The sequence below is a fragment of the Salmo trutta genome, chromosome 10 (genome assembly GCF_901001165.1).
Source record: "Salmo trutta chromosome 10, fSalTru1.1, whole genome shotgun sequence".
In the NCBI taxonomy this organism is placed as follows: Eukaryota; Metazoa; Chordata; class Actinopteri; order Salmoniformes; family Salmonidae; genus Salmo; species Salmo trutta.
The window spans coordinates 17388229-17412770 of NC_042966.1; the positions used below are offsets into that span (position 1 = coordinate 17388229).

The following is a 24542-nucleotide window of genomic DNA, read 5'->3' on the forward strand; positions in this document are numbered from 1 at the left end:
ATATTTATGTATATTTTTTTTAATAGAAGAGAGTTCCATGTTAAATGTGTGTCGTGCCCATTGGTCTAGTACCCATTCTGTTCCTCTGAGTCCGCCAATGTAGACCCAAGGGGCCAGCAGAGCAGAAAGAAGCAGCTCAGTGCTCTAAGCCTGCTAACAAAGGCTGGGTGGGAGGTCCTCTTTAGGGCTTCACACACATAATGGCTTCCTAGGCAAGGACAAGAATCTGCTCTGCTGATGAAAACTGAGGGTAGCTGTAGGAGGAACACACAACGCATATGCAGGCACACCGCAGTATGGAAAAGCATGACCTTGGCTTCATCATATGAGGACTACCAGGCGGTCTTATGGCAGTGCTCAATGTCAACACAGACCCAAGGAAGCCATAGCCGACATCATTACTGAAACAGACAACATGGTGATTAATTGTAGGATTTCAACCAGTGTGACAGTTAGGCAAGGCCTAACCAGTGATTATGCATCCCATACGCTCCCATTAGAACCTCACCATCAGAACAGAGTTGTGTTTAGAACTGTCAACTCAAACAGCAAGTTCCGCCTCTTCCTGTTGCGGCTCTCTTTTCTTCAGAGTACAAAAGGCTTGGAAAATGGAGCAAACTGAAAATGAGTGACTTATTCAAGTCTACAGTACAGTTACTGGTTTGGAGCCGGGAATCATGTGCAGTATGTCACATGACATATTCTAACAGACATAGCCTACATTTCCATTCATAACACCCTGTGGACAGTATTCTGGCAATAAGGCTTAGGGGAAGTCCCCAAAGGGAAGGGATTTGTTCATTACTTGGAAAAACAATGCTATGCTGAAGTCAGTGACACAGAAACTAAGTGGTAAACATCCACAGTGTCAGTGAGTGGACAGTATAGCCATTCTATTACACTAACTGAGCGAAATCCGACATGGATTTTCCCAGGAATTCCATTTGGACAGAGCAGGGCAATGACCTTGTGTTGAGAAATAGGTACACAGACAGACACCCACCTCACACAGCAATTATCCTAACCAGCAAGGGCCGTTAACAGTGTTTACACACTTGGTCAAGGATTTACAAGACAATGAAGTTTTGACATCGGTGTAAATGTATTACCTGGCCTCGCTCTTAAAACAACACTGATGTCATTCTTGATGACAAAGATCAAACTGAATGAGAGCAGCATTGTTTTAAGTGGGGCCTAGCCTATATGCGGGCTTCTACAAATTCATATTAAATTCTTTGGAAATGCTTGGCTACGGCAGAATCACACTCCCAGTTCGTTAACACTACTCACCTGTGACATCAAACTCCCAGCATTAAACCAACTCAAAGCATCAGAGATGAGAGGGATGTACAGAGGGAAGAAAACACACACAAACATGCCTGGACAGGGCATCAGATGTAAACTAGACTTAGTACTAGAGCTACTGTGCTTAAAGTAACCATCAGTGAAAATCTCACTTTTAAAAGTTCATATTCTGTTAGGCTAACTCGTCCTCAAATAAAGTTGTTGACTCATTCTATACTAATTTGTGGACAAACCATAAATTGTAGGGCTGGGAATTGCCAGAGAGCTCACAATACAATATTATCATGATACTTAGGCTAGCTGCCGATATGATTTGTATTGCGATTCTCACGATTCTATATGTATTGCGATTCGATACTGTGATTGTATTACGATTCGATGTTAAACATATTGCTCACCATATATCTGCTGCAGAGGGACAAGAGAGAGCCATGAGAAAACAAGTTTTGATCAATCATGGAAATAAAAGTGCTGAAAACAATGGCTCCATATTTAAAAAGAACAAGCTATGAAGAAAAAATATATATACTGGAGTTTTGGTGCAGGTACAGCCACCTAGCACAAAAATATTGCGATATTGTCGATATACCGTAAAAAAAAGAAATCAACCCCCCCCAAAAAAAATAATCAAATAAACTGGAGAGAAAACACTTCAAAAACCCAACCTCAAAACCGACCGTTAAAAAAAAAGAAAGAAATCCTCATCGAGGATGACCAATCAGCAGTCTACTCGCATTCATATTTTTATATGACCGGTATACATGTACACCATTCTGTTGTTGGGGTATGCTCACACAATTCCAACACAGAAAAGCTGCTTTAACAGATTTAATTTAAAAAAAATTTTGGAAGGAAAACATTTCACTCATATTGTAAATAATTATAGGTCATATTTCAGAGAAATCTGGAAACTCTGGACATTAAGCCCCGTCTTTAAACAACATAGCTGGCATTGTAATTCAAACCGAATGGCCAGGAAAAATGCCTGGCATCTGAAATATTCTACTTATGTTCTTATGCAATCACCAGCTATGTCAGAGCTTGTAGGGCAAAAAAAACGACTAATAAGTCACTCCCATGAAACCGGCCGATAAGCAAAAACAAGTAGTTAATTAACCGAGAAGAGGGAGTTCATGTTTGGTGTTAAAAGTGTGGCTATAAAACTAAAAAGCCTAATTCACTCACACAAACAATAAGAAAACCTGTCTGACGAGTGCAGGAGACAATACAGCCAAGGAGAATTAGCTGTGTTGGCAAACGTGGTGTGATCATGAAAACATTGAGACGAGACTACACCTCTCTCCCGTCCTCCTCCCACTCTCTTCCCTCACTCATGGCACACAGAGGCTCAGCTACCTCCTCTCCTGAACTCTATCACTATGGAAGAGTGGGACATTGAGTTTCACTGACCCAAAATAATTTAGTCACGCTTCTCAGTGAATTTGCAAACAGACTCTTAACCTTTGTCCTAAGACGCAAGAAGAGCATAGGACTGAAAGTTTAGAAGTCCTTCATACTGAGTCAGCCTGCATGACAATGCAGCACACAAATTAAATTTAGGCCTCAACGTCTAAAAAGGAGAATAAGAGAGAAAAGGGAAGGGCGGCTGTGTAGGCTGTCACGCTGGTACAGGCTGAGCCATACCCACTCATTGCAGGGTTAGGCCTATTCTTAGTGATGACTCCTCTCACTCAGCATCAACGGATGGGACCTGACTCCTCAAATACTTTTAGAAATGGATCTCATCACTGATCTGCCAGTAAGGTTGAATTTGTGAAACCAATAACATCATAACCTTCATTTCACGTCTACAATCAGTGATAAGGATAATTGATTACAGGGATTCAAGGAAGAATATATTCATGGGACTCAGAGCAGAGATGTTTTTCTTGTCACTGTCTGGACAGAAATAAAATATTGTCGGGGGTCTGGTGGACAGGATGTCATTCCCCTCCCTCCTGTAATCACACAGACAGGACAACAGTTTACACTGGCCTCACTGCTATTTAGTTACAACGCTACTGGTTGCATTATTGCTCATTGCCTACTGTGTGGAGTAGAGTGCACTTTCTGTTATTATCATCCCCTTGAGGATTTTTTTGTATTGTGGTATCATGTATCAAGCAGCTCCTAAGGCTGTGCAACCGTTAGGACAAAAGCTATACAATGTGCACCGACTTGAATAGAAAAATAAAGGTCTATGCAACAACACATTGTCACATTCTTTCCTAGTCGTTCACTATTGACTGTTCTTGGGATACATTTTGATGCATTACTAGGAAATGCCAGGGGCCTCAAGGTCCGATATTGTCACAACGCTTAGGTGACGATAAGATATGTATTGCGATTCAATACTGTAATTCTATTGCGATTTGATGTGCCAAACATACTGCTCACTATATCTCTGCTGCAGAGAGACAGAGAGCCTGAGAAAATAAGTTTGGATCAGTCCGGGAAATAAAAATGCTTAAAACATGCAGCCTCACCATTTAAAAAGAAGATAGAGAAGACGCTTTAGGATGCCAAATACTGGAGTTTTAGTGCAGGTACAGCTGACTACCGCTACCTAGAGTAGCAAAAATATATATTTTTCTACAATACCAGACAAAAGTTGACACGTTGTAGTATAATAGTGAAAACATCAAAACTATGAAATAACACATGGAATCATGTAGTAACCAAAAAAGTGTAACAAATCTAAATATATTTTATATTTGAGATTCTTCAAAATAGCCACCCTTTGCCTTGATGACAGCTTTGCACTCTTGGCATTCTCTCAACCAGCTTCATGAGGTAGTCACCTGCAATACAATTAACAGGTGTGCCTTCTTGAAAGTTAATTTGTGGAATTTCTTTCCTTCTTAATGCATTTGAGCCAATCAGTTGTGACAAGGTAGGGGTGGGATAGAGAATATAGCCCTATTTGGTAAAATACCAAGTTCATATTATGGCAAGAGCAGCTCAAATAAGCAAAGAGACAACAGTCCAATACTTTAAGACATGAAGGTCAGTCAATGTGGAAAATTTAAAGAACAATGAAAGTTTCTTCAAGCGCAGTTGGAAAAACCATCAAGCGCTATGATGAAACTGGCTCTCATGAGGAGCGCCACAGGAAAGGAAAACCCAGAGTTACCGCTGCTGCAGAGTATAAGTTCATTAGAGCCTCAGAAATCAGCCTCAGAAATTGCAGCCCAAATAAATGCTTCACAGAGTTCAAGTAACAGACATCTCAACATCAACTGTTCAGAGGAGACAGCATGAATCAGGCCTGCATGGTCGAATTGCTGCAAAGAAACCACAGCTAAAGGACACCAATAATAAGAAGACTTTCTTGGGACAAAAACACAAGCAATGGAAACCATCCTTTGGTCTGATGAGTCCAAATTTGAGATTGTTGGTTTCAACCGCTGTGTCTTTTTGAGACGCAGAGTAGGTGAAGGGATGATCTCCCATGTGGTTCCCACTATGAAGCACGGAGGTGGTGGTGTGATTGTGCTTCGCAGGTGACACTGATTTATTTAGAATTCAAGGCACACTTATTCAACAGGACAATGACCCAACACACCTCCAGACTGTGTAAGGGCTATGTGACCAAGGAGTGATGGAGTGCTGCATCAGATGACCTGGCCTCCACAATCACCCGACCTCAACCCAATTGAGATGGTTTGGGATGAGTTGGACCGCAGAGTGAAGGAAAAGCAGCCAACAAGTGCTCAGCATATGCAGGAACTCCTTCAAGACTGCTGAAAAAGCATTCCAGGTGAAGCTGGTTGACAGAATGCCAAGTGTGTGCAAAGCTGTCAAAGGCAAAGGGTGGCTACTTTGAAGAATCAAAAAAAATCATTTAGATTTGTTTATTACTTTTTTGGTTACTACATGATTCCATGTGTAATTTCATAGTTTGTCTTCACTATTATTCTACAATGTAGAAAACAGTAAAAATAAACACTTGAATGAGTAGGTGTGTCCAAACTTTTGACTAGTACTGTACGCATGTACACACAGGAGTCAAATCTTAATATATTATTGTCCAAAAAATAATGTCACGCAACTGTATTGACCCCCCTATTACTTAGCTACTTAAAACATGACCTAGAGGCCTTGGTAAAACAAGCGAGAGAAGTTAATGTTACTGTTGAAGATTAAGTTAAGCGTTAGTGTAACTGATGTGAAATGGCTAGCTAGTTAGCGGGGTGCGCGCTAATAGCGTTTCAATCGGTGACGTCACTCGCTCTGAGACCTTGAAGTAGTTGTTCCCCTTGCTCTGCAAGGGCCGTGGATTTTGTGGAGCGATGAGTAACGATGCTACGAGGGTGGCTGTCGTCGATGTGTGCAGAGGGTCCCTGGTTCGAGCCCAGGTAGGGGCAAGGAGAGGGACGGAAGCTAAACTGTTACATTAGCTACTCTACTTCCTCTCCTGTCTCATTAGCTAACCAGTCTATTTCTCCTGCGAGGTAAACTGTTCAACATTGGTAGAGTAAAACAGGAATTAGGCCTAGATAGGAGACTGTACAGTGTGTAGGTTAACGAGCCACTGGCATGACACGTTCAGTGAGGAATTGCATCTAGCCAACTCGAGGCATGGGTTGAAAGACTTACAAGCAAAACATGGCCCTCAAGAGGGCCTTTTGTTGCCCTTGGAGGTGAGACTAGACTTTAGGTTGTTTAGAGAATGAATCATGTGGTCACTGGTCAGTCAGTGTCTTGTAAAAATGCTGTATCCTTCCCTCCATAACGTTATACTCTTCCATCATTCTGCACTTGGCTAAGCAGTAAGCACCCTTAGCATGGCCTACTCTAATGAAAACAACTTAGCCAGAGCGATTTGATCTCAATACTTCTTTAGCTTTCCTTATCAAGACTGATCTACAGATAACTGCCAAAATAAAGGAAACACCAACAATGTCTTAAGGTGTTGGGTCACCACAAGCCTCCAGAACAGCTCCAATGCACCTAGGCATAGATTAATTATTGTGTCTGGAACTCTATTGGAGGGATGTGACACCATTGTTCACCAAATTATGGAATTTCTCATTGTTTTGTTGATGGTGGTGGAAAACACTGTCTCAGGCACCGCTCCGGAATCTTCCATAAGAGTTCAATCGGGTTGAGATCTGGCGACTGAGACACACACAGCCTAATCCCCCTATGCTCCTTTTAGTCATGGCAACCAAAATAATGGGAATTTTTATACATGACCCTAAGCATTATGGGACTTTATTTGTTTAACTCATGAATGACACCTGCTTGGCAGCACCTGCTTTTAATATACTTTGTATCACTTGTGGTTTTTATTTCGGCAGTTACCTGTACATTTTGGGACAGGTGCTTGTTTTGCTTAGAAACTGGGGAGTAGTTTCAGGTGGAATTTATCATGTCCCAATGGCAGAGGTCTGCTGGGAACAAAGGGGTGTTGTTTGGCTAGCACAGCTGCAGGTGGGAATGAAGAACTGGGCAGTGTCAGTGGAATGTCTGTCCTTCAGTAGTAGCCTGTCTGTCCCAGTCTTTTTTCCTGGATAGAAACCAACACTGTCCAAAGGTACAGTAAGCCTCACTCTTGACTGAGTAAATACTTGACACTTGTAAAGCCATATAAAAAGGTAGCAATGCGTGCAAATTCATTACTGCACATTTGCATAGAACTGCAAACAGATGACAAACAGCTGGCAGAAATGAATACAATCTTAAGTATCCTCCGTGTTGCAGAAGCCAAGAATGACGTGAACGTCATGTATAACCCAAAACAGTCTTGTTGACATTTGTAATGAAGACAATATTCTCTTATTTTGGTCGGGAATTTTCCTGAAACCAGTCAAACCGGTTTAACAGATTACTTCTTACCACAAACCCATACGCCCCCTCCCCAAACATAATTACTCATTGATGAAACCCTACCTCTACCGTTGACTCAAACTACCTGCGAGGCGAGGAAGACACCTTTCTCCCACCTACTCTTTCCCGTTGCCAAAGTTTTACCTTTCCATCATTATGCAACAGTTAGCTAGCTCAGCTGATTAAAAAACGTGGTGAATGATTCGTGATGTTGATGGCCCTGAACGGTGAATATTTTTAGCTAATAGACAGACATGGCGACTGCTAGCGAGTTTGTTACAGTAACGTTAGCGTTCTGAGTTAGCTAACGTTAGGTAGCTAGCTAACGTTCGCTATTTCATAAACTTGTGCAGCAAGCAAGTTAACAGGTACTTGTATGTCAGTCCGGTGTATCCAAAAGTTAATGATTATTTAAGCTATGTCTAAAGGGTATAGACCCTTTCATCCCTGGTCGAATGGAAATGTATTTGAATGGCTTGGCAGCGGTTCACCAACAACACTGGCAAGCTAACTAGCTAACGTTAGTCAAGTTAACACACAGTAACTAATCTCTCGAGGTTGACGTGCTAACTAGCGAGTGTTACCCAGTTAAATTAAACTTCAGCAGTAAGGTCAAGTAATAGCATTTTAGCTGGTTAACTAACGACATGCTACAACACCTGTAGACGCGACACTCCTCTCTCGCTCGGGCCCTTCGAAACTCACCTGACTCCCAACGGCCGTTGCCCAGCTGTGTCCAATATCAACACGCTTTCGCCCGCTAATTCACAGAGCTTGGTCGGCGTCCAGTTTGCCACGTTTCAACTTCCCAAACCAATTTCAAATCAGAATCCAACGCGCGTCGTCTGCTTGTATTGAAGTATGTAAATGCAGGTCCTGTGTTGGTTTGTTTGGAGGCTCGCTAGTCCACCTATCTTTCGTTTGCCCCGTCTCCGCAGCCTCGAGGTGATGATTCCCGATGCCCCAGACCCGCAAAGCGCAACTTGACTGGCTAGCCTCCGCTCAGACTCCTCCCTTCACATCCTCTTCCGCAATACGAATCAGCAAGGGAGTAAAGCATGACCATACAAATAGGTTTGGCTCCAAATGTAGAGTCAGATGTTTATTAATTTAAAGTAAACTTTGGAATTTCCCCTAGTACATTTTCAGGAAGTAACGTTACATTGTGAACAGATGTTGCATGAAGTATAAGGTATCAAACTCATTCTGTTTATTTTGCAGAGTTACTTATAGTGTAAACAATAATCTCATATTGATGGTACTTTTCGGAGTAATTGTATAATACAACATAACAGTCTTTGAGATGCAACCACAAGAGATTATACTTCATTTGATTTAGTGCTTGGCAATTATTAACTGTATTAGAATCATGATAGTTTAAGGCACTCTGAAGAAAAGTCATACAAAAGATTGCTTTACCTGCTCATTTCACCCCCATCTGCTTGATTAAACATTGCTACATCCGCAAACAAAAGACCCTGCAAATCAATAGGAATGTGCTTTTTTTGTGGTCAAGTTGTACATAATGGAAAAATGCACAGTGTTTGCTCTTCACTGTATCGCTCATGTAGAGATAAATATACAGCTAGTGAATTTTTGAGTTCATTCAAAACACTGAAAACAGTATTGGAAGGATAATAGTAAAGCCATGACCTTAATCCTTGCACATACTTATATGTTTCCTTTGGATCTGCAAGTTACAGATGCATTGCGAGCTGAGTAGATGGGGGTAGGAGGAAGGGGCTGGAGGTTGTTTTCCAACCGGGCATCTTTCCTCTCCATATACTTAGATAGACATCACATTATTGTATCTGACCCATTATGGCAATTGTTTGAGCATGGGCAGCACCGTTGAGGCCATCTCCATTTTGAAGTAGTCCATTTTCTTGTTCTTCTACTTCTATGAGTTGGCAAACAAACTGAAAGTGTGCATACTGCCACCTAGAGCATGTTGTTTGAACAGGTATAAAGCCAAGGTTGACAAATATAATTAATTGGCTGATCCCTCCTGATGACCCGTATGGAATCATGTGATCCTTCCTTAACACATAAGAAGTACCACCCAGTTGACTACTTAAACATTGTGAAAGTCCTCTATGGTGCTGCCCATGCTAAAACAGGTTTTTGGGCACTACAGTCCTCCATGTTGCTCTCCCATACTCATCTTTTCCTCTCACATATTTCTTCCTTCCTTCCTCCATTCAAAAATTACACATCTTATCCCGCTTCCGCCTACCAGACAGGAGCTTGCACCAGTCTGACTGATAGGGGTTCAGGGAGTAATACCTTGCATTAAGTAGTGTTTATTAAAGTGTACTTGATGTGTTGTAAACAACTCTACAGACTGGTCAGTTTGTTACACAGTTCTCTAACACGTTTTTGTAACAAAACAATACCAGCAGAAGTACTGATGCCCACTCTTTGGAATGTTCGGATCACCCCTCCTACATTCTCACAGATACCCCACCAAACACTCAGTCTAATCACAAACCCGGTCTACGTCTCTCTCTGCCTCTTTAAGAACTGCACTGATCATCAACAGGATTCCTTATTGTTGGGGACAGGGTCTATTCTGTAAAACCAGATGTAGGCCTAGCCTACATTTTAGAACAGACTACAACACGTCAAGAACGGTCTGTTCCACTGCAGGGCTACCCAGGTTAGAATTCGTTAGAGGGTTCAGATGGCAGGGTCAGTCTCAGCTTCACACCAAAGGGAGGATTGTAAACATCATAGAGCGACCTTTGAACTTTACAGTATTAGTAAAGTATGTTAATTATTGACCATCCATAAGCAGTCGTGCAGTAGGTTGTAAACATTATATTGTGACCTTTGTTATTTTAGTCTGATTAAATCCATAACTGGTGATTCAGTGGTGAGCTGGAATGAGCTACATCACTACCGTACAAGCTGCAGAGTATGGCAGTTCAAAACGTCCATGGAGTCAGGGGTCACCGAGTCAACCCTAAAACCCTCTGCCAAAGACACCGTCAGCAGCTCCTCCAAAAACCTGTGCATGTCTTTGACCTCACAGGGGCTGCGGCGTGGGATGATGGCATCACAGAGGTCACCTAAGTGGGTCTGTGTGGCCCAAGAGTCCGAGATGACGAGTCCTCTGTACCGCTGTTTCTCATACTGGTCCTGGGGAAGTTCGTCTGGCCGGGGAACCCACTCCAGTTTGAGACGGTTGTAGCGCTGGTCACTGGGGAGGGGGGAAGTAAGACCCTGGGTTGTGCGGTAAGAGAAACGCTCACAGAGGAGAACCAGAAAGGTACGCCAGGTACAGAAGATTTCGGCGGTGAGGATGCACACTGAGCATGTGCGGAGTTCGTAGTTCTCGGGAGCACGCCGTAGGTTGAAGTGTAGCACGCGCACCTGGAATGAGACAAACAAGCTGATGCTGCAGTGCTAATGATGCATGTGTGAAAGAACATCTGCATTCCACAACAAACCCACATACACACACACATGCTTACACTATAATACTAACAAACACACAAACAATACACACACACACCTGGCAGTCCACGTCCACCAGCAGCAAGGCTCTTCTGGGTGCATTTCTCAGGCTGAGCGCTCCAGCCTCAACGTGCCGCTGTATCTCATCCAGTAGGGGGCGTATCTGGAAGAAATCTGCCTCCCTCCTCAGCAGCCTCATCTCAGAGAACCCGTCCGGCAGGTCCAGGAAGCTGAAACGTAGGAAGTTCAGGATATAGCGGAAAACCTTCCCGTCGCGGTCGATGAAAACGTTTCCGCGTTTGTCCCTAAGCGTAGAGATCTGTCCGGTGAACATGGCGCCCAGCATGGAGTCTCGGTAGCGAGTCAGAGTGTCCAGGGTCGTAGTGTAGATCTCACCGCCAACGTTGAGAGACACAGGGTCCGACAAGGAGTTACTGTTGCTGTTAATGTTGCTGTCCGAGGAGTTTAGGTTCAGCATCCTCAGGCATGGAAACGACCTCTGCTCAGGCTAGAACACTAGATTAGAACACTCGAGATTGGAAATGGTAGAACTGTTGTCATATCACTTCTCTGTCTCTTTCTATGGACTTCAGCGGACTGTTCAAAGGAAGTTATACGTTTCAAGTGTCTTTTGCAGCCTGAAGAGACTTTCCTTTCAGAGGCGGCAGGGCAAAGTTGTAACCGGAATACTAGCAAGTCACAAAAAGACCCCAAAAGTATGAAATAACAAAAAGATCAGAAAAGATTGTCTCAGAGTTTCTGGAAGCTGGATCTGTAAAAAGCCGGTGCTCTGTGCAGGTGGATTTATCTATCTGTAGTTTTGTTTCTCCCCATCATGGTCCTATGCTGTGTAGGATTCCTGTTGGTGAGCTGAGGCCTGGTTAGTTGCATAAGACTGTTTGTGTCTGAGCAGCTGGCAGTGAGAGAGACGGGAGAGAAGGACAGCGAGGCGGGAGAGAAGGACTGGAATGCTAATAAAGGGGCGCTGCTAGCTTTTATTCTTCTGCCGTAACCCCTACTGTCTCACTCACTCACACACACACACGCACACGCACACACACGCACACACACACAGACAGGGGCGCGTGCACAAACACACACACATACTCTCTGGAGGCTGTTCAGGCAAGACACAGGGGACTAAGCAGTTTGTCTTAAAGTGACAGTAGATATTCTAAAAGCTCTTTTACCCACAGTGACCAGTTTGTGCAATCTTGTCCCCAAGTCCCATTCACACAGCGTGTGTGTGTGTGTGTGTGTGTGTGTGTATTCCTCCTCACCTGTATGTGCTGCATGGTCCTGTCTATGGCTCTAGGCTGCAGTAGTGTGACAGTACAACCTCCAAAACCTCCACCTGTCATCCTGCTGCCGAACACACCTTCCACATCCACGGCTGCAGACACCAGCTCATCCAGTTCCTTACAGCTCATCTCATACAGGTTCCTGACAGTAGGGAACACATTATGGATGGATACTTTACATTTCTATCATATTTTACATGTGGATGAATAAAACAAGAATCTGTCCTCAATGCATTGACTGCGTTGAGGATTTCTTTTGAGGGTGTTCTCTATTCACCTGAGTGAGTTGTGGCTTTCCACCATGAGTTTGCCAAATTCTTTGTAGGCCCCTTTCTTCAGGGGCTCTGCTGCCTGGGCCGTAAGCTCTATCTCCTCAATCACTTGACGAGCCCTCGACAGGTGTCATCGTCCAATCGGCTCTTAGCATCTGGAACAATTAAAAAAATAACACAATGCTTGAATGTATAAGAATAGATTAGAACAGAATATAATATCCTCTCGTTCTCACCCTCCTGGTCCTTCAGTGTGGCATCTCTCAAGCTGGCCTTTTCCAAGATGGCGACTGCCTCCTCACACTGTCTTCATCTGCCATGGTACTCGCTGCCCATTAGAGAATGTTTGACGTTCTAATTACGGATGAGGATGACCAGGCCTGAGTCAGACAGAGGGACAGGAGTTGCCTCCAGAGATGTGAGGAAACAACAAGAGTATATAATACAGTCATAACACAGTAATAAACAACACTTTCTGTTAAGCTTTAGCTTTACTTTAGCATTAGCCATGATTCTTTAGCGTATGCCTATAGCAGGGGTTCCCAACCTTTTCACTCAGGCCCCTCTTCCAGCATTGGTGAACATCCCGTGCCCTCCACAGTTTGGGAACCGCTGGCCTATAGGACGATTCCACACCTGCGTAGGCAGAAGATATTTTGTGTATCTCAGATTGTTCTGGCAATCCTCACATAATCTTAGCCACTTTTTAGACCTATACATGCCTCCTGTAAGACCCTATGATCCGTGAACCATACATGATACAGATGTCTTAGTGTCAGTATACTATACTTCTTGTAGTGTGTTCTCAAATATGGAGTATGTCTAGATGAAATGCAAATTTTCACATTCATTTATTCAACATAAAAAGATAATATCTCAAAAGTTAATTTTTTGATTTAGCTTTTTTTCAGACATGTTGTTTGGAATGTCAAAGTGTGCTTGCTCTCTGGTACTTCTAATGACATGACCCATTTTTATACATAAATGCATGTTATATTTCATTAACCAATCACAGCCCTCCTTTAGGATTGCACATTCAGCAAATCCCCAGCAGAGGGAGTTCCCTTTGAATCCATTTCCCATTCACTGTGGTGGTGCTCATAAAATGCCTCAGAACAGAATTAGCAGAACGCCTACTCTGGAATTTGTTTACATCCTTGTTAGTGAGCATATGTCCTTTGCCAAGATAATTCATCCACCTGACAGGTGTGGAATATCAAGAAGCTGTTTAAACAGCATGATCATTACACAGGTGCACCTTGTGCTGGGAACAATAAAAGGCCACTCTAAAATGTGCAGTTTTGTTATATAACACAATGCCACAGATGTCTCAAGTTTGGAGGGAGCATGCAATTGGCATACTGACTGCAGGAATGTTCACCAGAGCTGTTGCCAGATAATTGAATGTTCATTTCTCTACCATAAGCTGCTTCCAACATTGTTTTAGAGAATTTGTCAATACATAAAATCAGCCTGCCTCCCCAGTGGGTGGGCCTGGGTCCCCAGTGGGTGGGCCTATGTCCTCACAGGCCCACCCATGGCTGCGCCCCTGCCAGTCATGTGAATTCCATAAATTAGAGCCAAATGAATTTATTTCAATTGACTGATTTCCTTCTATGAACTGTAACTCAGTAAAATCGTTGAAACTGATGCATGTTGCGTTTATATTTTTGTTCAGTATAGATATGATTGTTATTTTTATCAATATTGTTGCACAAAGGCGTTTCCGACACAAAAAGATCCCACTATGTCGAACGAACAAATATGTGTCGGCATTTAATTTTTTTTTATCGAAATGTCCTGTTACCATCACAGTTTGTATGACTGTACTCGCATGAAAATTGGTTGGAAACGTGGTTATAAATAACTAAACGTACCACTTTTATAAGCATTTGCATCTGAGTCTAAGTACTTTAAACCTCCTCAATATTACTAGCCGGGGGATTAGCTCAAATGGTAGAGCGCTCGCTTAGCATGCGAGAGGTAGCGGGATCGATGCCCGCATCCTCCAATAATTTTCACATTTACTAAGGAGATTTCTGTGGTTTATTCGATGACAGCGTGTGTACATATCTAGTATTTGTGTTGTGGATATTTCTGTTCAATACAATAAGTACGGAATATTAAAAAGTTATTACTTCGAATATAATTGCATTGCCTTCAATGTCCTACCGCATGAATGTCCAACTGCTTTCATTGCTTTCTCTCTCTCGACTCTCTCTTCCAGTAGAGGGCGGTATGTTCTCATCCAACTACATTAAATCTAAAATAACGATAGAACCTGTGCAATTTCGATCAGTGTTTATCATTATTCAGGCCTATATCAAGTGCATTTTCATAAACAGTTAGTTCATGATTAAGCCTTAAAAAATGTATGATTGTGGGAAGAAGTGTTATTGTTCAACAACAAAAAATGAAAGTGGAAGGAGAAAGGGAGAGGGAAGGAAAGAGAAGAAGTGTTGCAAATAGGTCCCATTGCCATGGGTATGTCTCTCACCATTGCTATGCTGTCTGGAATGTTAAATAAACACACACACACACACACACACACACACACACACACACACACACACACACACACACACACACACACAATCTCACATAGAATCTACGTGGAAACTGCAACACCATTCATGTCATGTGGTGTTGTAAATACCTTGAACATGCAACATCAGATCCATGTCACATTTTCATCATATTTTAGATGTTGACATTTTTGCTTATTCTCACTGTTTAATCACGGTCTGTTTTCATCCTATATTCAATAGTGTACAAAACATTAGGAACACCTGCTCTTTCCATGACATAGACAACCAGGTGAATCCAGGTGAAAGCTATGATCCCTTATTGAGGTCACTTGTTAAATTCACTTCAATCAGTGTAGATGAAGGAGAGGTGACAGGTTAAAGATGGATTTTTAAGCCTTGAGACAATTGAGACATGGATTGTGTATGTGTGCCATTCAGAGGGTGAATTGGCAAGACAAAATATTTAAGTGCCTTTGAACGGGGTATGCTAGTAGGTGCAAGGCGCACCTGTTTGAGTGTGTCAAGAACTGCAACGCTGCTGCATTTCTAACGCTCAACAGTTTCCCATGCATATCAAGAATGGTCCACCACCCAAAGGACATCCAGCCAACAGCAGGCCAGTCGTCGAAAATAGGTAATTGATGAAAGAGGACAAAGGAGGCTGACACAAATTTTGCAGAGCAAAAGATGGGCTACAGTTTGTCAACTTACAGTCCAGTACAACATTGGTGCCCAAAGACCCATAAAATAATCCACAACTCGTCGTACCCTGACACGAATGGGGTATGGCAGCCGACGGCCTTACTGACTTCCACTTCTTTCAGCAAAATACTAGAAACTGCGGTTGCAGTGGGCTAAGGAGTGAAAACACTGGACACTGGAGAATGTGAAAAACATTGCTTGGTCTGATGAATCCCGATTCCTGGTGTTTCACACTGATGGGAGGGTATGGAGAAAACCACATGAGTTCACGCAGCCATCATGCCGAGTGTCAACATTTCAGACTGGTGGTGGTGGGATGGTGTGGGGTGTATTTTCATGGCATACATTGGGCCCCTTGATAAAAGTGGAGAAATGTTTGAATGCCACAGGATATCTGAACATCATCGCCAATTAGGTGCATGTAAGGCTCTGGGCGTAGTGGGTGCGAAGTCAGGCGCAGGAAGCAGAGAGTACAGGGTAGTGCTTTAATGTCACACACGGCGAACACAAGCCCCCCCACGGAGATACAGAGAGCACACAAAAACAAAATGCCCCAAACACTGGGGACTGAAACAGTCCGAGGAAACCCACGTACAAAGCACCTCAAACACGAGCGTGCACAGACGCAAATACACAAAACATTCCCGCACACAGAGCAGGCGGGCCTACTGGCTAAAATAACCCGACTAATCAGCCTAACACAAAACATGTGCAAACAATAAACAGAAAGGGGGAAAAAGGGAATCAGTGGCAGCTAGTAGGCCGGTGACGACGACCGCCGAGCACCACCCGAGCAGGAAGGGGAGCCACCTTCGGTAGGAGTCGTGACAGTGCATCCCTTCATAGCAGCAGTGTATCCATCTGCGAATGGATTTCTTCAGCAGGATAATGCCCCATGGCACAATGGCTAGGATAGTCCAGGAATGGTTCCACAAACATGACAGTGAATTCAGCTTAGTGCGGTGGCCTACCCAGTCACCAGATCTCAATCCAACTGAGCATCTGTGGGATGAGAAGGAACGAGCTAGAGATCCACTAACAGCCAACTTGACACAACAGTGGGAAGCATTGGCGTCAACATGGGCCAGCATCCCTGTGGAACGCTTTCGATACCTTGTAGAATCCATGCTCCAATGAATTTAAGCTGTTCAGAATTCAAAAGGGGGTGCAACTCAATTTTAAATCAAATCCAATTTTATTAGTCACATGCGCCGAATACAACAGGTGTAGACCTTACAGTGAAATGCTTACTTACGAGCCCCTAACCAACAATGCATTTAAAAAAAAATATGGATAAGAATAAGAAATTAAAGTAACAAGTAATTAAAGGCAGCAGTCGTGAAGAGGGCAGTCGTGAAGAGGGCACGACAAAACCTATTCCCCCTCAGGAGACTGAAAATATTTGGCATGGGTCCTCAGATCCTAAATAGGTTCTACAGCTGCACCATCGAGAGCATCCTGACTAGTTGCATCACTGCCTGGTATGACAACTGCTCGGCCTCCGACCGCAAGGCACTACAGAAGGTAGTGCGAACGGCCCAGTACATCACTGGGGCCAAGCTTCCTGCTACAATAGTCATTTACAACATTAACAATATCTACACTGTATTTCTGATCAATTTCATGTTACTTTAATGGGCGAAAAATGTGCTTTTCTTTCAAAAACAAGGATATTTTAAGTGACCCCAAACTTTTGAACGGTAGTGTAAATAAAGAGAAACCTACACTGAAGAAAAATATAAATGCAACAATTTCAAAGATTTTACTGAGGTGCAGTTCATTTAGGAAATCTGTCAATTGAAATAAATGATTTAGGCCCTAATCTATGGATTTCACATGACTGGGAATACAGATATGCATCTGTTGGTCACAGATACCTTAAAAAAAAGGTAGGGGCGTGGATCAGAAAACCAGTCAGTATCTGGTATGACCACCATTTGCCTCATGCAGAGATGATCAGACTGTTGATTGTGCCCTGTGGAATGTTGTCCAACTCCTCTTCAATGGCTGTGCGAAGTTGCTGGATATTGGCGGGAACTGGAACACGCTGTCGTACACGTCGATCCAGAGCATCCCAAACAGGCTCAATGGGGGACATGTCTGGTCAGTATGCAGGCCATGGAAGAACTGGGACATTTTCAGCTTCCATGAATTGTGTACAGATCCTTGTGACATGGGGCCGTGCTTTATCATGGTGAAACATGAGGTGATGGTTGCGGATGAATGACATGACAATGGGCCTCAGAATCTCGTCACTGTATGTCTGTGCATTCAAATTGGCATCAATAAAATGCAATTGTCTTCCTTGTCCATAGCTTATGCCTGCCCATACCATAACCACACCGCCACCATGGGGCACTCTGTTCACAACATTGACATCAGCAAACCACTCACACACAACGCCATACACGCTGTCTGCCTTCTACTCAGTACAGTTGAAGAGCACACGACCGTAAGGCGCTACAGAGGGTAGTGGGTACGGCCCAGTACATCACTGGGACCAAGCTTCCTGCCATCCAATACCTATATACTAGGCGGTGTCAGAGGAAGGCCCAAAAAATAGTAAAAGACTCCAGTCCCCCAAGTCAAAGACTGTTCACTCTGCTATCGCACAAGGAAGCGGTACCGGAGCACCAAGTCTAGGTCCAAAGGGCTACTTAAATCCCAGCCGGCCAAACCCTCCCCTGTCACGCCTGCTCCCGCTCCCGCTCCCTCTCCCTGGCGCTTGAAGGTGCCAGGCTCCCCAGCATTACACACACCTGCCTTCCCCCCGTCACGCGCTTCAGCGATTATTGGACTCATCTGGACTCAATCACCTCTGTCATTATCTCCCCTATATCTGTCTGGTTCCCCACTCTGTTCCCTGCCTCAGTATTGATTGTCATATGTCCTTGTATACCCGTGTGCTGACGCTGTTCATGTCTTGTTTCATGCCTGTTTCTGATTAAATGTTTGACTCCCCATACCTGCTTCTCATCTCCGGCGTCGGTCCTTACATCCCCTAACCCAGACAATGCTGTGACACAGCCTGGGATCGAACCCAAGGCTGCAGTCGCGTCTCAGCACTCATTGTTGAATTTGCGATTTACAACTTGTTGTGTAATGTTTATGTCCAATGGCTAATAAGCACCAATACATTTTATTTATAATTTCTCTTCATATGACAAGGATTGACAAAGGATTTGCCAGTAGATTGTCAACCTGATTCATGATAATGACTGTTGTCTAGCTTGCTAGCTAAGATTTTGAAAGTATGATGTTGACATGATCAGTAGATATAACGTTATTTGCCGTCATTTTATCTGTGGCCAATGACCTTGAGCCTTCTTGGATGAGCACTTCTAGTGTAAGTCTATGGCAGAACACTGAGCCAATCACGGCACAACTAGAGAACATTACCAACCCCTACGCTCTGTATTTTCTGCTGGCTGCCCCACCACCACAGAAAGCACTGAGCTAGGCTGAAACCCCTGCATTTTGGAGCTGTCTTACTCAAGAAAACAAAAAAGAGACCACGTTTGTATGCGGCATTATTAACTTTTTTTTACATAGTTTGCAAACTGATATGTGACACGTATTAATGCCAAAATAAGATGCGAAGCAGGCAAAAAATAAATAATAAAAATGTTAAGCTAAACAGGTAGGACTCTGCCACTGTAAACAGCCATCCTTGCCTGCCAGAGCTGGAGAGGTGACTCTGTAAACATTCTCCACTTTACCTCTTCCGGGTATTTCTGCAGCTCAAATGGGGCACTTAATGCCCTGCGAGGTTAACCCTTCTGGCTGGACAGTGACCTCAGACACAATCTTCGATGCGAGGACGCTATATTTCTGTAGGACTGTGGTCAAGATGCTTGCTGGATAAATCACGCTGGCATCTTCCTGGGGTCCTGCCACAAATGACTCTACTTCCCTCATCAGTGGCTCCATATCTGTTGAGCGAAGTGCCATAAACACACTTGGATCCATCAGACAACCTGCTGCAGGGGTTGGATGGAAGTTGGCTGCCAGAGGATACAGTATGCATGCAAAGCGCTCAGGAGGACCTGTGCCAAATGTTTTGGAACAGTAGTTGACCGCAAATGTGCCTCAAGGTTGAGACGGCATGGCAACACATCAGACAGTGACTGGCTGCTTGAAGCTCGTCATGCTGTCAGTTTAGGGCGGCAGGTAGCCTAGTGGTTAAGAGTGTTGGGTAACCGAAAGGTTGCTGGTTCAAATCCCCAAGCCAACTAGGTGAAAAATCTGTTGATGTACCCTTGAGCAAGGCACTTAACTCTAATTGCTCTTGTAAGTCACTCTGGCTAGAAGGGTCTGCTAAATGACAAAAATGTAAATTGGTATGGATTGTGAATGGCTTCAGCAACTTCACAAGCTGTTCTAGCATGGCCCAATCATGCTCTGTGCTCACCCATGGATTTCTTCCCTGGTAGCTGGTAATAGTGATTGTCACGCCCTGACTAGGTGAACTCGGGTATTTTGGTCAGGGTGTGTCATGTTGGGTATTTTTCCTTGGTTTGTTTTCTATGTTTGCGTTATAGCCTTGTGTTAGCTCTATGTGGTTTGTTTCTATGTTGGGTTCTGTCGATTCCCAATCAGAGACAGCTGTCGCTAGTTGTCTCTGATTGGGATCACATTTAAGTTCCTTTTTCCCCCACGCTGTTTGTGGGGTGTTGCCTCTTTGTGTTTTGAGCAGTTAACGTATCGGCAATTTTCTTGGTTTTGTGTACGTGTTTATTTCAGTGTGAAGAATAAACATGTGTTCGCTCCCAGCTGCGCTTTGGTCCGCTTCTTCATCACCCGACGACGATCGTTACAGTGATGCACAAGCTAGGCCTATTTGAAACATTGGCATCTACTGTCAGTATTAAACTGCCAGATTCAGAAGCTGAAAAATGCAATTAAAAATTTTTTTTTAGCACAAAGTGATTTTTATTTTATTTGAGGTAGTTTTGGAGTCAAAGATAATAGTTGTAGTTTTTTCAGTCATTCTAAATTATTTTTCCAAGTTTTTATTTTAGTTTCAGTTTTGGTTTACTATACTAACCTCGATCACCACTTTATGTCCCTCAGCGTAGCCATGTCAATTTAGATTCAGATGATGACAGGAGGAGGCATTATCTCGATTATGCCAAACAGCTGCTGATGCACTTTGTTGACATGAGCAAGAGTGTCTGGTGATACATTTGCAGTGTACAATGTACATGGTCTCACTCACTCGGCAGATGATGTTTCATTTCACAACTGCTCACTCAATGACCTTAGTTGCTTTGAGTTTGAAAGCCATTTTCAGTGGCTTAAATGTGCCATCAAAAGCCCGCTGAGGCGACTGTCTGAATCAAGCCAAGTGAAACACACTGACAAGAACATCCAACCACACATCAAGAATAACATGTGAGACGGTTGCTTCCTCCTCCAGGACAAATACTGTCGATTTGTCCAAAGAAATAAGAAACAATGGAAGCCTTGTTTGTGATGTCATTCACCATACTCAAACTGACAACTTCTTTCTTTCATGCGCCTCCAAAGCCTTCAAAATCGCAGGTATTCAAAATATCCACCGATGCAAAAGAGAAATGATTTCTCCCGAGAACCTCATCAGCAAGGCAATACATACGGATCCCCCTGTTGCACAGTTTTGCCAAGTAAGATCTGATCTATTGGAATAGTTTGGTTTGCAATTATGGCTTATATTATATTGTCTAATAATATCTATTTCTAAAGGTTCCAATCTCAGAAAATGTGGGCCAGAGGAGTGTGGATGGAAAATAAGAAGGAAGTCAAATGTGTTATTCCAAAGCACTGGAACAAATACAAAACTGTTTGAAGGCCCGCAAATAAATATTACAAAGCAATAAAGGATTGGTCCTCACCTCTGAAATTGAAGTCATTTCAGCTTCTGAGGATAAAACGGACATCAGGTAAATAGAAGATACATTATACCTGAAAATGCAATAAGAAACTGCTGGTTGTTAAAGACGACTGTTCAATTGTTCGAACCCTCACCCTACCATTCAGAATCAAAACAGTATTGTGAAGATGTCAATTACCGAAGCCAGTGAAGCGGAGGAGAACTCCAAGAGAAACCGAAGGAGAATTACATTCAAATCATGTATAACTGGTATGTTTAAACACACATTGACAGTTTGTGTACATTCAATTCACTTGGCATGGTTTTATTCTGTATATTGTTGTGTGTTTAGAATCGCTTGAGGAATGTAATCTCCCACCTCAAGCCACTACTGCTTCCAAGTCATTTCAACCCTAGCCACCGAACAACCACCTTGCCTTTTGATCAACTGGGAGGACCATTTACTGTATTACTTTAACTGATCCTTTCAAATTGACGAGTGTGGCTAGTGGGAAGGTAGCCTCAACCCAGACGGAATCACTCCATGTTTCACCATTGTTAGTGTAGTGAAACAAATGTGAAACTGAACTGAAATCAGTCTGGATTTCAAAGCTAGGGGGTAGGGGCTTGAAAGGTGAACTTTGGCATGTTTTAGAATTTGAGTTTAAAGTTTGGTAATGTGTTGAGGTAAAGTTCTTCTTCCACTTCAATAAAAAGTAAACAAATGACAAATGTGTGTAGAAAAAGGCTGAATAATATTTTACACTTTTATGTTTATTTTCAGGCAAAGGTCTACACAAACCCCCACCAAAATATGCCCAGAAGCACCAGAAAACCTGTGCCACTGCTACCAAGAAGCAAAAGGCTAAAATGCAGCATCCTTCACAATGTAACTCAACTCTTTTATTATTGATCGTTGTATTGAGACAGGTATTCTAATTGTAAAAACAGTTGGCATGATGTTGTCCAATCTTTTATGGCAGAGAATCATCTTGGTTTCTCAGATGGCTTAACCCTGGAGCACGAGGGTTCGAATTCTCCTTCTGCCTTCTTAACTGAGGGATTGCCCTCACCAAATCGCTGCAAAGGATCAGACACTTTCCTGTGAGACGCAAGTATGAAACTCTCCATTTAGAATTTTGGCTTTAACGTTAGTTCGAAATTAGATTGTGTTTAGATTGCCTTTTAGGTTGGCTTACAAATGTGTTTAGAGAAAAAAATGCTGGACGTTATTTTACACTTGTGCGTCTTATTTCTTTAGGCCTACCCAACTCCCACTAAATTCTGCTCCCAAGCGCCAGAACCTGTGCCAGTGCCACTAAGAAGCAAAAGGCTAAAAAAACCTGCAAGCCACCAAGTATTGGCAGTGAGGGGAAATTCAACTTCAACCTGAATGAGACGGAGGAAGACTCATTCAAGATGAAATAACAGCTAATGGGGAATGATTTTCATTGGTATGAGTTGAATGACATATTGCCATGTAGTACTGGATGGAAAAATCCTGTGCATGTGTAAAATGACAGATATCTCAGATCTCAAAGCTGAGGGGCAAGACATCCCATACTGGGTGAAGAGAGCAATGCACCCGTAAACTATTACCATATTTGTTTCACCTTTAAATGAGGTCATGGTGTGTTGCTTGTAAAGTACATATTTTGTGTTCTATACAGAACCCGGAGAAACGGCCTCATGTCAACGATGAATATGAATGGAAACCAAGAGAAGAGGGCTTTTGAGGACTCCAACCTTTGCAGCGTGATTATGTCTACAGTGGAGTCCAAATCATGACATTTTACATGACATTTGAATACCTTCTCTAGCTAATATCTTCTTTTTCCCCTTTACAGCAGGTGTGAGTCTTGGCGAATCAAAGGCTACAGGGGCAGAAATACTACAGGCGATGTCAACCCACCTTAAGAACTTAAAAACCTGTTCTGACCGTGCCTTTTCTTGGTTTATTGTATATCTAATTTGTGTTTCCCGAAGCCTGTGCCAGAAATGAATTTTTTGCCTTTATTTTTTTTTTAATCGGCTTGTACATTTTCATTTCAACCATTCTTGACTTTGTTTGCTTAACAGTTTTGACATGGACAAAAGTTTATACAATGCTGTTCCAAATTACTGCTCTAATTGTGTTACACAGAATGACAATAGCCAACAGTAGTATAGACCCTAAGCATGGAAGATACATTTTGCACCATGAGTAGAATTTTGCACCATGAGTAGAATTTTGCACCATGAGTAGAATTTTGCACCATGAGTAGAATTGTATTATACATATCAGGGTGCTTTTCAAGTGTGCAACAACAGAAAGTCCTGGTTGATCCAGTTTTCATATTCTTATCCTCATTTAATGTAAAGAAGCTTACATCACAAAATGGCAACTACTTCTAAACATCTAATCAACACACTTCATGATTGGTGATAATCCCTGTTGAATTCATGGTGTGTTTTGGTCAAATCAGGTCACGATGTGTTCTGAACTTCACTCCAATATTTAAACGTAGTTGATTATTAGTTGAGTATAGTTTCCAAACTCGATAGTATCAAAATAAAACCATAACTGTTGGCTGTCTTTTTGGGCGGGTGAATCAAAGGTTTAAATCTCATTGATCAACGTCTCAACCAAATATTACCAACATTTCCATGTTGAAAAGACGTGTGCACAGTGGGCTGTGCTCACTCAAGATAAGTATAGTTGGACAATTGGGAGGTTGAAGTCAATTGAACTTGTCTATTGTGTCTCTGCACTAACAGTGCATGTGCACATAAAAATAAAGATTCTTATACAGTTCTCTTGATTTAGAGAAAAAGTTGCAATTTAGAAGGTGCTCTAAACGGTAGCATTTGATATTGCTCTCAGCTATCTGTTAACTAAAATGAGCTACATTTGATCTCATTCTATCCTCCCACCAAAGCTGTGTTCGGGCGTGAGAAAGAGAGATCATGTTGCCATGGAAATGTCTCCTGTCCAGAAAGTTAATGATGAGTCTCGGCCACAGCTCGATCTGTTGGGTTGCCAGGCAACACCAATGGCGTCCCTCGTTGAAAAGCCTTTTTTTTTGCAGGGCTGCATGTGCGTCACAACGTTTCAGCAAAGCTTTGTAAAGGACTAGATGATTGGACTAGACTTTTTTGTGAGCGAAAGTGTCCTCTCTAAGAGTCTGCTGAAAAAATTACTGTGTTGTCAAATTTAACTTTTTAAGAATGCTCACAAAAACCTTTTAGAGAGGGCACTTTCGCTCACAAAAATAGTCCTTTGTCTTGGCTGACTTCTTCACCCAAACTCTTT

The 24542-nt window shown here is 42.8% G+C and overlaps 2 protein-coding genes and 1 non-coding gene across 5 annotated transcripts in view; 1 reads left to right on the plus strand and 2 right to left on the minus strand.

Moving 5' to 3' along the window:
- LOC115201233 (lethal(2) giant larvae protein homolog 2) overlaps positions 1-8161 on the minus strand; it is a 30245-nt gene extending 22084 nt beyond the window's left edge. For both annotated transcript variants that reach the window (XM_029764687.1, XM_029764686.1), the window contains exon 1: positions 7843-8161. The gene's annotated coding sequence lies outside the window, so the exon portion shown is untranslated. The remainder of the gene's footprint in view (positions 1-7842) is intronic.
- Positions 8162-9143: 982 nt separating this feature from the next.
- LOC115201235 (BTB/POZ domain-containing protein KCTD21-like) lies at positions 9144-12057 on the minus strand. 2 transcript variants are annotated; one of them, XM_029764689.1, is made up of 3 exons: positions 11877-12057; positions 10655-11285; positions 9144-10512 (listed from the first exon to the last, which is right to left on the minus strand). In XM_029764689.1, exons 2-3 carry the CDS (start codon positions 11072-11074, stop codon positions 10036-10038), a joined length of 897 nt encoding a protein of 298 aa, XP_029620549.1. In that variant the 5' UTR covers positions 11075-11285; positions 11877-12057; the 3' UTR covers positions 9144-10035. The 2 variants fall into 2 exon arrangements, with proteins under 2 accessions (XP_029620549.1, XP_029620548.1); XM_029764688.1 differs by lacking the exon at positions 11877-12057 and having other exon boundaries at positions 10655-11583.
- A 2050-nt stretch (positions 12058-14107) lies between these two features.
- Positions 14108-14180, plus strand: trnaa-agc (transfer RNA alanine (anticodon AGC)). The gene has a single exon. It is a non-coding gene; the product is annotated as a tRNA-Ala (tRNA).
- Positions 14181-24542: the final 10362 nt, after the last annotated feature.